This window comes from Trifolium pratense, linkage group LG6, assembly GCF_020283565.1.
Source record: "Trifolium pratense cultivar HEN17-A07 linkage group LG6, ARS_RC_1.1, whole genome shotgun sequence".
In the NCBI taxonomy this organism is placed as follows: Eukaryota; Viridiplantae; Streptophyta; class Magnoliopsida; order Fabales; family Fabaceae; genus Trifolium; species Trifolium pratense.
In genome coordinates this window covers 24,101,445-24,114,290 of record NC_060064.1, presented here as the reverse complement: position 1 = coordinate 24,114,290, position 12,846 = coordinate 24,101,445, and the positions used below count along the sequence as shown (strand labels likewise).

General features: G+C 33.4%; 2 protein-coding genes across 2 annotated transcripts; one reads left to right on the top strand and one right to left on the bottom strand.

The window, feature by feature from the left end:
• Window positions 1-979: 979 nt before the first annotated feature.
• On the top strand, window positions 980-6,345 carry LOC123891174 (receptor protein kinase-like protein ZAR1). The gene is made up of 2 exons (XM_045941015.1): window positions 980-3,012; window positions 5,212-6,345. Exons 1-2 carry the CDS (start codon window positions 1,467-1,469, stop codon window positions 5,838-5,840), a joined length of 2,175 nt encoding a protein of 724 aa, XP_045796971.1. The 5' UTR covers window positions 980-1,466; the 3' UTR covers window positions 5,841-6,345.
• A 2,026-nt stretch (window positions 6,346-8,371) lies between these two features.
• LOC123891950 (sister chromatid cohesion protein PDS5 homolog B-like) lies at window positions 8,372-9,406 on the bottom strand. Its single transcript, XM_045941812.1, has 2 exons — window positions 9,201-9,406; window positions 8,372-8,560 (listed from the first exon to the last, which is right to left on the bottom strand). The coding sequence occupies exons 1-2, from the start codon at window positions 9,336-9,338 to the stop codon at window positions 8,372-8,374; spliced, it is 327 nt and encodes a 108-aa protein (XP_045797768.1). The 5' UTR covers window positions 9,339-9,406.
• Between the last annotated feature and the right edge of the window lie 3,440 nt (window positions 9,407-12,846).

Below are 12,846 nucleotides of genomic sequence, written 5' to 3'. Positions count from 1 at the left end.
GGGCTTTAAGGTAAATGCCAATCTTCACTTCCAATTGTTACAATTCGCGGATGATACTATTATAATGGGAGAAGGCAGTTGGGAGAATTTTTGGACTATTAAGTTTATGGCAACAAAAGGTGATGATGAGCGAAGTCACTAGGTTTAGTCTAGTGGTGAGGATTTAGACAGTATGCATGAGATTCTAGGTTCAATTCTCATTGTTAATATTGTAAAAAAAAATAAAAAGTTAATGATGAGAGAAGATTCTCTAAACTAAAGTCATCTAGGGTATTTTTTTTTCCACCATAAGCCACTGGACCGTCTAATCTAATTTGGGGTCAGTTCAGACATCAAGTGGTTTCAGCCCCCAACTGTTTGAACCATAGTCATTCCTACCAAATTTAGTGTCAATCACCACTAGATCAACTAACGATTGGTGGGTATTTTTTTTCTTTGCAACACATAAATACACTTACATATATGTAATATTTTTGTTTTCTTAGTTAACTTTTACTTGAACGTAAGTGAATTTAGAAAAATTAAATGTAGGGAATTCAAGTTCGAAATTATTAATGTGGTGGAATTTATCCTTCTCCAATGCATTTTTCTATTGTTATTAACACATGTATATTTTTTGGATTTCATGAGAACCCAGATTCAATTTCAGGGTAGAACAATTTATTAGTTAGACTTTATTTATCTCGTGGCCGAACTCTGGACTACTGGAGGCTACTTTCCCTGCAACGAGACGGTTAAAAAAACATGTATTTTAATTGATTGATATACTAATCATGATGCATTAATCACCTAAAAAATATTTACCTTCCAACTTCCAAACACAATTCAACCATTTTAAAATATAAACTTCCCAAACAATGATTTCTTCTCACATACATCACTCAAGCATCATTCATGAACCAACTCTAAAACTGTGTTTATTGACAACAACAACAACAACAACATAAAAACATTTGAATAATACAATAATCAAAGGAATCCGACCAAACAGTCTTTACTTCCAAATTCCAATCTGAATCATTTCAACGTGGATAATCATAAACCTAACCTCACTCACTATACTACACAATCATCAAAAATCATTTCAATCTTAGAAACTTAACACAATCCCAAATACAGAATTCATAAACTCTTTCTTCTTCCATTGCTTCTCTTTCACTTCACTCTTTCCATTAACAAATCTTCTCCTCACTCACTCATTTTCTCTCTCCTCATCTTTTTGGCGCCAAATGGACCCTACCAGATTAAAATCTCACCCTCCCAAAATATTTTTTATTTTTTTTTCTTCCTGTCATAAATAAATACAACTAACTTACTTCTCTTCTTTCTCAATCCTCTTCTTCATTTCTTCAACACTTTCCTTCTACTAATTTTCTTTCTATATCTAAACTAACTGAACTCAAAGCACCGTACTGTACTTACCGTACTTAAAAACCTAAAAACGGTGTAGTACAGATATATATCAAATGCTTGTTACTATTTTCTTCATCTTTCTGTTCTGTTTCCATCCCGTCGTTTCTCTCACCTCCGACGGCCTCGCTCTTCTAACACTCAAATCCGCCGTCGACGGAGACGCCGAAGCCGCATTCACCGATTGGAACGAAGACGACAATACGCCGTGTCATTGGTCCGGCATTAGCTGTGCTAACATCTCCGGCGAATCAGACTCTCGTGTCGTAGGTATTGCTCTCGCCGGAAAAGGCCTCCGTGGTTATCTCCCGTCGGAGCTCGGAAAGTTAATCTATCTCCGTCGTCTCAGTCTTCATACTAATCTCTTCCACGGTTCCATTCCCGTTCAGCTCTTCAATGCTACCTCTCTCCACAGTATTTTCCTCCACGGTAACAACCTCTCCGGTAACATTTCTCCGTCAATTTGCAACCTTCCACGTCTACAAAACGTTGACCTCTCTGAAAATTCACTCGCCGGAGTTATCCCGGAGTCTCTCGGAAACTGTTCCCAGCTTCAACGACTCATTCTCGCGAGAAATAATTTTTCCGGTGATATTCCGGTGACTCCATGGCCGAAGCTGAAAAACCTCGTTCAGCTCGACCTTTCCGATAATCTTCTGGAAGGTTCGATTCCAGACCAAATCGGCGATCTCAATTCCCTCACCGGAACCCTAAATCTATCATTCAATCACCTATCAGGTAAAGTCCCGAAATCTCTAGGAAAATTGCCGGTAACGGTTAGCTTTGATCTTCGAAACAACGATCTAAGCGGTGAAATTCCTCAAACCGGGTCGTTTTCCAATCAGGGACCCACGGCGTTTCTCAATAACCCGAAACTATGTGGGTTTCCTCTTCAAAAACAGTGCACCGGTTCAGCACCAAGTGAACCGGGGACTAGCCCCGGTTTAGCTCGACCGCATGTAAACCGGTCTAAGAAAGGGTTGAGTCCCGGTTTAATTATTATTATAACTGTGGCTGATGCTGCTGTTGTGGCTTTGATTGGGCTTGTTGTTGTGTATGTGTATTGGAAGAAGAAAGATAAGTCTAATGGGTGTAGTTGTACTTTGAAGAGGAAATTTGGTGGTAGTGGAAACAATGAGAGATCAAATTTGTGTTGTTTTTGTTGGTCATTAGGGTGTGTGAAAGGGTTTAAGAGTGATGATTCTGAGATGGAAGAGAGTGAGAAAGGAGGAGGTGGTGGTGGAGGCGGTGGTGGTGGTGGTGGGAGAGGGGAAAGTGAAGGTGAAGGTGAATTGGTGGCAATTGATAAAGGTTTTAGCTTTGAACTTGATGAGTTGTTAAGAGCTTCTGCATATGTGTTAGGGAAAAGTGGGTTAGGGATTGTGTATAAGGTTGTGCTTGGGAATGGTGTACCTGTTGCTGTGAGGAGATTAGGGGAAGGTGGTGAACAAAGGTATAAGGAATTTGCTGCTGAAGTTCAAGCAATTGGGAAAGTGAAACATCCTAATATTGTTAAGTTAAGAGCTTATTATTGGGCTCATGATGAAAAGCTTTTGATTAGTGATTTCATCTCCAATGGCAATTTGGCTAATGCTCTTAGAGGTAATTGATTCAATTCCTTCACATTTTATTTATGTTTGTATATGTATAATGTATGTATCCTTTCTCTTTTTGCATTTGGGTCATTGATTTCATTTGTTGCATTCATTCATTAAGAAGCTTTAATCTCCTCACCATCCATATCAGAGTTGCAGGTTTGTGAGAAGATAGATCACTATTTCATTGATAATGAGAGTTGAATGATAGTACTAGTAGCAAAAATAATGAATGAGAGTTAATGATAACATGGTGAAATTGGAATTTTATGTATTGTGGTACTACTACATTAATTTAACTGTTATACTGTTATTCACCATCAATGTAAATTTATTTCTACGTAGCCATTCAATCATATCTTACCAAGTTACCATTATACCAATTTGTTAGATATTATTTCTACAATGATTTCACACTTAATTATGTGTTTGGATGTGGTGGGGGTGGGTAGCTAAACTGATTTGTGCTAAGAGTTAGAAGTGTAAAAGTACTTGGGTTCAAGTCCCGATGTAGGAGAAAAATACTAACATTAACAATTGATTACTGACTTTGGCCGTTACAAAAAGAAATTGTGTTTGGATGCATGTCTAATATTTTTATATCATAAAAGTGTACATCAATCAAACTCTAGCAACATTTTAGGTTCAAGAAGTGGTTGTAGAACATTTAATTTTAGAAGAGTGCAGACATGAATTTTATGCTATATGTGTTTGATGATCGTTTGGTCAATTGTTGTCCTTTAATTTCAGCCAAAAGTAAAATAAAATTATTGTCTTCTCTAGTTTGCAGAAATAATTGGTAGCAAGACAAATAATAATAAACTCAACATTTTTATAGAAAAAGGTTCTAAAATCTGCTAGATTTTGTTTTCATGGAAGAAAGAAATCGAATTTGGAGTTCTGTCTTTTTCCATTGTCACATTGTTTTAATAATTGTCGTTTTCTTTATTGTTATGTACAATGGGACCATGATGGTTAGTTAGCTGGTGCAAATGCACAATATTAAATTCTAATTGTCTTGGTAGAAATCAAGATTTATACTACATTATAAAATTTAATTTGAGGTGAGAATATGGGTGTGGGCCGTGTAGCTAGGTGAATACCCTTAATTAGATGCTTATTTATATTGGTAAGGGCATTGGATCGAGAAATTGTTTGGTAGGACAACAGTGTCAGAGTTGTTATTGTAAATGGCAATGAGCTGCCCTTTGGGGATACCCCAAGAGAAAGAAAGAAGGACATTCGCCATGTGTTTTGGAAATGAGGGCAGTGGTATTCTTGTCTGGGACCATTAACTTCTATCTAGATCTTTATCTCATTCTTAACACATGGGGCCATTAAACTAACCAAAATTTTAGGCGCAAAAGTTGCATTTAAACACCTCAGTAATCCATGTTCATGCAACCATTTGGATTCTCTGCTGTCCACTTCTCTTAGTAAAATCTCAGTCGTTGGATTAATCTAACAGTTAAGATATTAATATTCTCAACAGATTGATTAGTTTAACGACTAAGATGAGATTTGACTCGAGAGACCGGAGAGTATCCAAAGTGTTTGTCTTTTGACTTGAATTTTCTTTTCAGGTGTTTGGATATTTTTTCATACATAATTTTCTGTTTCACACTCCCTTCATGTATCTTTTAAAGTAGCTTTGTATAAAGTGTACATTTAATTGTAGTCTGAAAAAGAACTTGCAAGTTTGTGCCTTTATTTCATTCAGCTAAAGTTTAGCTTTTGGTTTTTTTTTTTAATTTCTTTTTTTCAGTCGAGTTTCCTAGTTCTTGGACTCTTGGTGAAAGTCTTTGCTTTTCATTGTTTACATTATTAATCCTTTTGCCTAAACTCTTTGCTTTCAAAGGAGACTCTACCAGCTTCACAATCACTTGATTCTATCCGGCCCTACTAGAACTGCTTTCTCACTTCTTTGCTTCTACTACACTTATGTTTAACTATTATAAGGAAAATACTGAACACATAAGACTTAATTTTGACTTTTAGAATAGTCAATAGTGTAATATGTTATGTTGGGTGTAAGATATACCGACCAACCAACCAATTATTCATGATTATTATATTTGAAACTATTTATAAAAAATGAAATTGTTACATATGACTATCTGAATTTGCATTCTGTAATAGTTTATAATTTTCAATAATTTGTTTTGCTACAAATAGTTCACATTTAATTTTCCATGTCGTTATGCAGGAAGAAATGGCCAACCATCTCCTAATCTTTCATGGTCAACCAGGCTGAAAATAGCCAAAGGAACAGCCAGGGGTTTAGCTTATCTCCATGAATGCAGTCCGAGAAAATTTGTTCACGGCGACCTCAAACCTTCCAATATCCTCCTTGACACAGACTTCCAACCTCTCATTTCTGATTTTGGTCTTAACCGGCTGATCAGTATCACCGGAAATAATCCCTCCACCGGTGGTTTTATGGGTGGAGCTCTTCCTTACTTGAAATCATCACAAACCGAACGAATCAACAACTATAAAGCACCTGAAGCTAAAGTACCAGGCTGCAGACCTACCCAAAAATGGGATGTGTATTCATTTGGTGTTGTATTACTTGAATTGCTCACTGGTAAGTCCCCGGATTCTTCTCCAGGAGCATCAACTTCTATGGAAGTGCCTGATTTGGTAAGGTGGGTAAAGAAAGGGTTTGAACAAGAAAGCCCTTTATCTGAAATGGTTGATCCATCACTTCTTCAAGAAATCCATGCTAAGAAAGAAGTACTAGCTGTGTTCCATGTAGCACTATCATGCACTGAGGGAGACCCTGAGGTCAGGCCTAGAATGAAAACTGTCTCCGACAATCTTGAAAGAATTTGAACATAATATTCTGATGTTTATCAGCTGAAAGTAGTGAACATGAGACTGGAAAGCGACTCGTGCTTCAGTCCCATGGTGCATTGTTGCTGTAGCATTTAGAAGAATTTTTCTCGTGGGGGCATCAAGATGGGGCTGCAATTGCAAATAGACTTTCTTTCCTATCTGGGTTTTGTCCCATTAGCTTCTGTTTTGAAATCAGAGCAATTTTTTGACAGAGGTCATCATCACAGGTCTCCTCTTATCTTCCAAAGATCAAGAAATCTAATAAGTTATGTTTAAATTTTGTTGTGGTCTCATTCTTTATAGAATCTGATTACTATAGTTTCACATTAGCTAGCGTTATTAATTGTAAAATTCATATGTAATATGTTGTATAAGAAGATTTTTCTTGAGTCTCCCTTATGAGTGACAACTAGGTTTTACATATTTTTCTTCTCTAATTGATGTTATAGTGTTTAAAGATTTAATTCTATTATCACAAAAGTGTTAATAGTTTTTATTTTTATCAGAAGCAAACTCAATTTCTATTGAGATTATATCCTTAATACAATCAGGGGATAAAATCATAAATATAGCAACAATACATATACAACCTCACTTTTAACAATAACTTCTAAACAATTTTAACCTTTGCTCTTGTTCAAAAAAATTTTAACCTTTGCTGTTAAAAAGATGGTCCGGATTTGGATTCTCTCATGCATAAAAAATTCATAGAGGATTATGCAGATCATCTCTCACCATTAAATGCATATTGGCCTCACTTATCATTTTATAAGTTGTAGATCTCAATACATTTTAATGATCAGATTATCACAGTGGGTATGTCAGAATCATGGTGATCCACTGTGATTTTGCAGAAGTTATAGTGGATCACCTTGATTCTGGCATATTCATTGTAATACCAAACATACATATAACCCTCTCTTATGTATTAGAGAAAACCCAATTCCAAAATTCGAGCACATTTTCAAAGAAATATTTCCAATTTCTCAAGCGTTGCAGTACCTGTACCACACTCTTTGATTGAACTCGCTTATTGACTCCATGTAGCATTTGAGTTTATTTTCAACCGATAGCCATTAGGTTTAATCTAATGGTGAGGGGTTTGTGTAGAATGCATGAGATATTAGGTTCAATTCTCTACTCCATTGTAAACTAAAAGTAAATATTATTTACATAAAATATTGATGATCAACTATATATTAAAGAAAATAATACAAAATAAATTATCAAACTAACTTAATTTAATAATTGTTCATGCATAAGTAAAAGATGAGACAATTTTCTCAAAAACAGCTAAACTAAACATAGGGTTACTCATCTTTTTTCCACCAAACAAGCAAAACTTAATCCTTATTTACATTTTTCCAACATACAAGAACATTTTCTTATACCGTAAAAAAAACATTTTTATATTTTTTTATATTTTCTATATTTTTTTTTTGTTCTTCAATTCTATATTTTTATTTACTCTTATATGAAAAATACAAAAGTGTATGTTAAATATATTAAAATAATTACTGGATAAATATTTATCATTGATACTTAAAATGTCAGGGGACAAGTTTTGATCACTAATACATAAAAAATTATATAACAAATTGATTTTTTATACGAGACAATTAATTCTTATCGATAAATATAAAAAAAGGGGCAAATATTTTTCAGTCATACATAAAAAAATGATAAATACTTGTCACTAATAAACATAATTTATTATTAAAATATACACCGAACAATAACTTTGATAAAACAAATTTATTCATTTAATAAATTCTACATAAAACCCCGCATAATTTATATTTAAAAAAATATTTTATGACATATTTCTAAATACTTTATGCTGCAGATTGGAAGTTGGGCTGCCGATTGGATGACCGATCGATATGATGTGCACTCTTTCCAGAGCATGATGACTTGGATTTTGAAACAGGTGCATCAATCAAAAACACAGTTTAGAGTATCTAAACATAATAGAAAACACATAGGGTCACTATTATAAACAAAAAATCATTTTTTAGATTATTGGAAAACTGACGTATTTGATCCATAATATAGGCTAGATACATTAGTTTTCCAATGAACCTAAAAAAAATGGTTTTTTTGTTTGTAATAGTGAGTAGAGGGAGTATTAAGGAGGCTACCTAAGATTGAAAGAAATGCTAGGACCTGCCATTGCTCTAGTATCAATCAGCTTGTCATTGAGGGGATTTCAAAGCGTTTCATCACTGAGAAGGGAATTCTAATAATACTAATAGTCTTGTTCAAGTAAATGAAATAATAAGAATTAATCAAAGAATCCCAAGTAATCAACTAACTTTCAATCACCAGATATTCAAACGAGAATACATGGGTTTTAGAACTTGGGTTAAGGGTAGGATTTAATCAGGTATTATCATACTTTACTATGTAAAAAGAAATGTAGTTATGGCAAAAGGAGAATTAATTACTTGGGGAGTATTATATAAGGGTAGGATTTAATCAGGTATTATCATACTTTACTATGTAAAAAAAAATTATGTTAAGATGCACTAAGAAAAAACTTGTATTACCAGAAGTTTTTCAGATGAATACTTCAATCTATCTTCATCACCGTAACAATAATCTAAAATACACTGGACATGCTCTGAGCTGAAAATGTTAGATGAACATTTGGAGAAGAGTTCATGCATAAAGTCATAATTTGGATTTTTGTCTCCAACCATTTCAAGAAGTTCAGCCTGCCAAAATAAAAACAGAAGAAATCAAACTTAAAAAGGGGAAAACCATGGTTAAAGAAGATTGGAAATTTTAATATAAGGAACATTTGGTGTACTCTATGATGTTTTCTCTCTAGGCCTCCCATGTATCTTTTATACCCCAAATATTCCAATTTTGCCCTTGCTAAAAATTTCGGTTCGTAGAAACCGAAGTTTTTTCTAGTTCAAATTCAGGGAAAATTCAGTTAACAGAAACCGAATTTTTTTTTAAGGCAAAAAAAATTCGGTTCGTAACAACCGAAATTTTTATTGAAGGGCAAAAAAGTAAAATCCAGGAGGGAAAAAAGAACCATGGGGCCTAAAGAGAAAACATCGTACTCTATAGAAGGATGGATATTCTAAGCAGTCAATGTGCTAATTTCCTATTTGGGCCCAGATTCTCTTTTGGTGTCCTATAACTTCTCAACACAAAATCTATTTCTCATGGTAGTTTTAGGGTTTATATTTTCCAGACAAGTTACATCTTCATGTACTGCCTAAGTGCCTATAAAACTTTTCTAGCTACATGCATACTAGACAAACGGCTAATACGTTACATTTTATATTTTAAGCAAAAAATCAAAAGAGACTGGTAATATAATTGGATTTCCAAACAACATACTTTGATGGTTTGTCCATTTGTGAAAGTCGGTTCCTCCAATAATCTTTCAAGAGATTTAAACAAGTTATTATCTTTGATTTTGTTTAACTCATGAAGGCACTCTTTTGCTTTGTGAGAATTTACGAAATATGTAGCCATTTTTGTAAACACACTTTCAATTTCTTTCTGTGTTTCTTCAGCGCAAATATACTGAAAAGGTAAAAGGCAACATTACTTCCAAGCTATCAACTTTAGATAGAGTAGCGAAATTTTATAATTAAATAAATAAATAAATAACTTTAATAGACACAAAAATCTTGTAAAGAAAGAGATATTGATCATTTCTCATTAATGTACAACTATAGTGAAAGAGACGTTGATCGTTCCTCATTAATGTATAACTGCAACGATACTTGTGATCGCAATTTACTAAAAGATACTTGTTATCATAACAAAGTTGTTGAGTTTCTCTTTGCTTACATATCCAATGATGGTATGTTGTACCCATAATCTATAAATAGAAAGGGGCCACATGGTCTTCCCTTTGTTATAAGAAAACCATCAAAAATCAAAAATCCTTGCATTTTACCTTTGATCTCTTCCGCATAGCCAAATAGTTTTTCATAACTTCCTGCAGCCTGAAAGATAAAAGAATAATTTGTATATATTTCTAAAATTTTCACCTTCCAACATAAGCACATGACATGGGTATTGTCGTATTGGTACCTTCTTTTGTGATACCAAAAACAGTAATCAATGCCTTTATATGATCAGTACGGAAAAGAGAAAACATGTGTATCCAGTGCTTTGTCCTTTCCATAACAGAAAGATGGTCAGGAAATAGATGATCAGCAAGAATCAATTCCATCCTCTTTGGTCTGAAATTCAATTAAAAAAAATGTTTACTTATGACAGGATAACTCAAATTTAGATTCAACTAGCAATCTAGAGTACATAAGCAGACCTGAGCTCCTCGCACTCCATATGACGGCAAAGTATCAAAATTTTACATGGAATCTCTTCAAAGTGATCACTAATTGTCATGCTTCCTTCACAACATTTCTTACAGTAATCTTGATATACTTCTATCAACTTCTGCAAGGCCAACTTTCGAACAGATATCTGGAAAAATATTTTGATTATTAGGAATTATATATTTTGTCCTTGATCAGACAAAAAAAACTCATCAGCGCAAACCTCTGTATCCTGAAGTCTCTTGATGGCTTCAGCCATTAGTGCCATGAGTTTCTTGGGAACAAGCTTCAGGTTTGAACTGAAAATATCACAGGCTACAACAACCGCATGCATCCTCACTTCGGCATCAGAGTCAAATAATCGATCTTCAACAGAAGCTGTTCAGTTGAAAGGTTATCGGTAATTGTTGCTAGGATGAAATTATGCGGGCATTGAAAATTAAAAGCAGAACTGCTCAGTTGAAAGGTTATAAAAAATTACTAGGATGAAATTATGAGGGCATTGAAATACGAACACGGAAACAAACTATATAACATAAACAGACATTAAATAAAAACAAGAATATCGGTTAAGCAGCTTACTGATAAATTCATGTGATTCGCTCCAAAAAGGATTCACCGCATAGACAGCTTTGGCACATTGTAGAGCCTCAATTCTTACATAAGCAGATTTATCATAAAATCTTTCCAAAAACTGCACAAAAAGGTCGCGAAACTTCTGTGCAACATGTTGTTCAAGAATTGCAAAAACTTTCCCCACCAACTTAACAGCTTTTAACCGAACATCAACCTGATTAGCCTACGAAGTGGATTGTAGATATAATAAAAATGGTAAGAATAAGAATATCAATATATTTGAAGAAAAGAAACAAAATAAGCATGTCAAAAACTGATTTCAACCAACTGAGCCCAGCTTGTATATAATATTAAATCTTGACTAAAAGGGAAGATATACCGATAACTCTCCAATTAAGCTATCGATGATCGGAAGAAGCATATGATTATGAGGTGCACACTGAAAAATTTCAAAGATAATTTCGTAGTAATATTCTTTAAGCCAGCAGTCCACAGCGTCTCTGTCATATATACAAGAAGATATAAACTCGCAAACTAGGTAGTTCAGCTCATCATCCACTTCAGCACAAGTTTTGATTACTGATTTAGCAAGTTCATAAGAAACACAAGTTGCACCCTATTGGACAAAAAGACATCATAAAATAAGCATATAACTACCACTTCATAATCATGAGCTAATGGTATTCTTATTAATTAATTTGAAATTCAAATTGTTATATTAATTCATTTGAGAATGAGAGGATAGAAGGAGACTGTCAAGCAATCCATGAGCATTATCAAATAGATTGTGTTCCTTTAAGCAGGAAAAAAAAAGTAAACATAAAATATTCGATATCGGACACATTCTAGAGAGAAAAACAGACAAATATACAGAAAGTATCACACACAAAATATTTGATATCAAATCCAACTTCTCTGTATAAAACTTTTTTATCACGAAAGAAATATTAGAAAGAGAAAACGGGCTCTTACTTTTTTTGGCTTTATAAGATTTTGTAAAATCACTTCTAATAGTTTCTGAGAAGCAACTTTGCTATTACTACTCAATATGTTTCTCATCATAGAAGACATGTCCTTAATCAAACTGTCATCATGATCATATCTGCAAAAAAGGGTAAAGTAGATTAGGTGTCATTATTCTTGCATTAAAATTAGCAATCATTCTGGACTTATTTTCGGTAGTTACTAAGGTCAAACTACAACCTCCCATCAACTGCCGCACTCCATCACTTTATTATATTGTTAAGGGAAACTAGATAATACATGATTGATTCACTATACCGTTAAAATTTAATACTTTAGTCTCACAATCACAAACCAAACAAACACTGTCAGTGCCAAACGTAAAGACCTTCTACAAATCAAACAAAAGAAAAGTGGTTGATATCCCAATTAAAGAACAAGCTCAAAAATCACCCCATGCAAATAAATTTTATGTATTATTATAAGTTAGTTTATGATCAAATACTTCCTCCGTCTCAAAAAAATCACCCCTATAAATTACCTCTATAAATTACACATATTAAGAAATGTAATGATGTTGTTAAAAAAATAATATTTTTACTAAATTACCCTTATAAATTGTTTGTTTTCTTGGGAATAATGCATATAGTAATTATTATGGGTACAACTGGAAAATACTCCCTTAATATAAGCCCTCATTGAAGTTTTTCACGCATATTAAGAAATGTTGGTAGTATAATAAATGTGACTTTTTGGGTATTACAATTATTAAATTGTTCTTTGTAAAAATATGTATTTGTAATTAACTTTTCGTATTTCAATGCAAAGTAGGGTTATGTTTGAAAAAGTAATAATAAATATGTCTAGAGAATTAAAAATGAGCTTATATTTAAAGACAAATTTATGTTTGAAAATGTGCTTATAATTAGGGACGAATGGAGTATTACATTAAAAAGTGATAATGATCATTATTTTGAGACAAAATTTTATTGTTAAAGTGACAATTATTTTGAGATGGAGGGAGTAACTTAGAAAAATATATAATAACATTAATGAATATCAAATTTGCTAGGAAATTACTATAAACAATCCTAATAATTCATTTTGGTCAATTTTAACAGCAACTAACTATTTTTTTCCACTCATTTATACTC

Bases quoted from the DNA above. Each gene is read 5' to 3' on its own strand.
- LOC123891174 (XM_045941015.1), top strand. From the start codon at position 1,467: ATGCTTGTTACTATTTTCTTCATCTTTCTGTTCTGTTTCCATCCCGTC. The intron at 3,013-5,211 runs GTAATTGATTCA...GTCGTTATGCAG, and splicing joins TTTGGCTAATGCTCTTAGAG to GAAGAAATGGCCAACCATCT.
- LOC123891950 (XM_045941812.1), bottom strand. From the start codon at position 9,338: ATGGCTACATATTTCGTAAATTCTCACAAAGCAAAAGAGTGCCTTCAT. The intron at 8,561-9,200 runs GTATGTTGTTTG...TTATTTTGGCAG, and splicing joins CAAATGGACAAACCATCAAA to GCTGAACTTCTTGAAATGGT.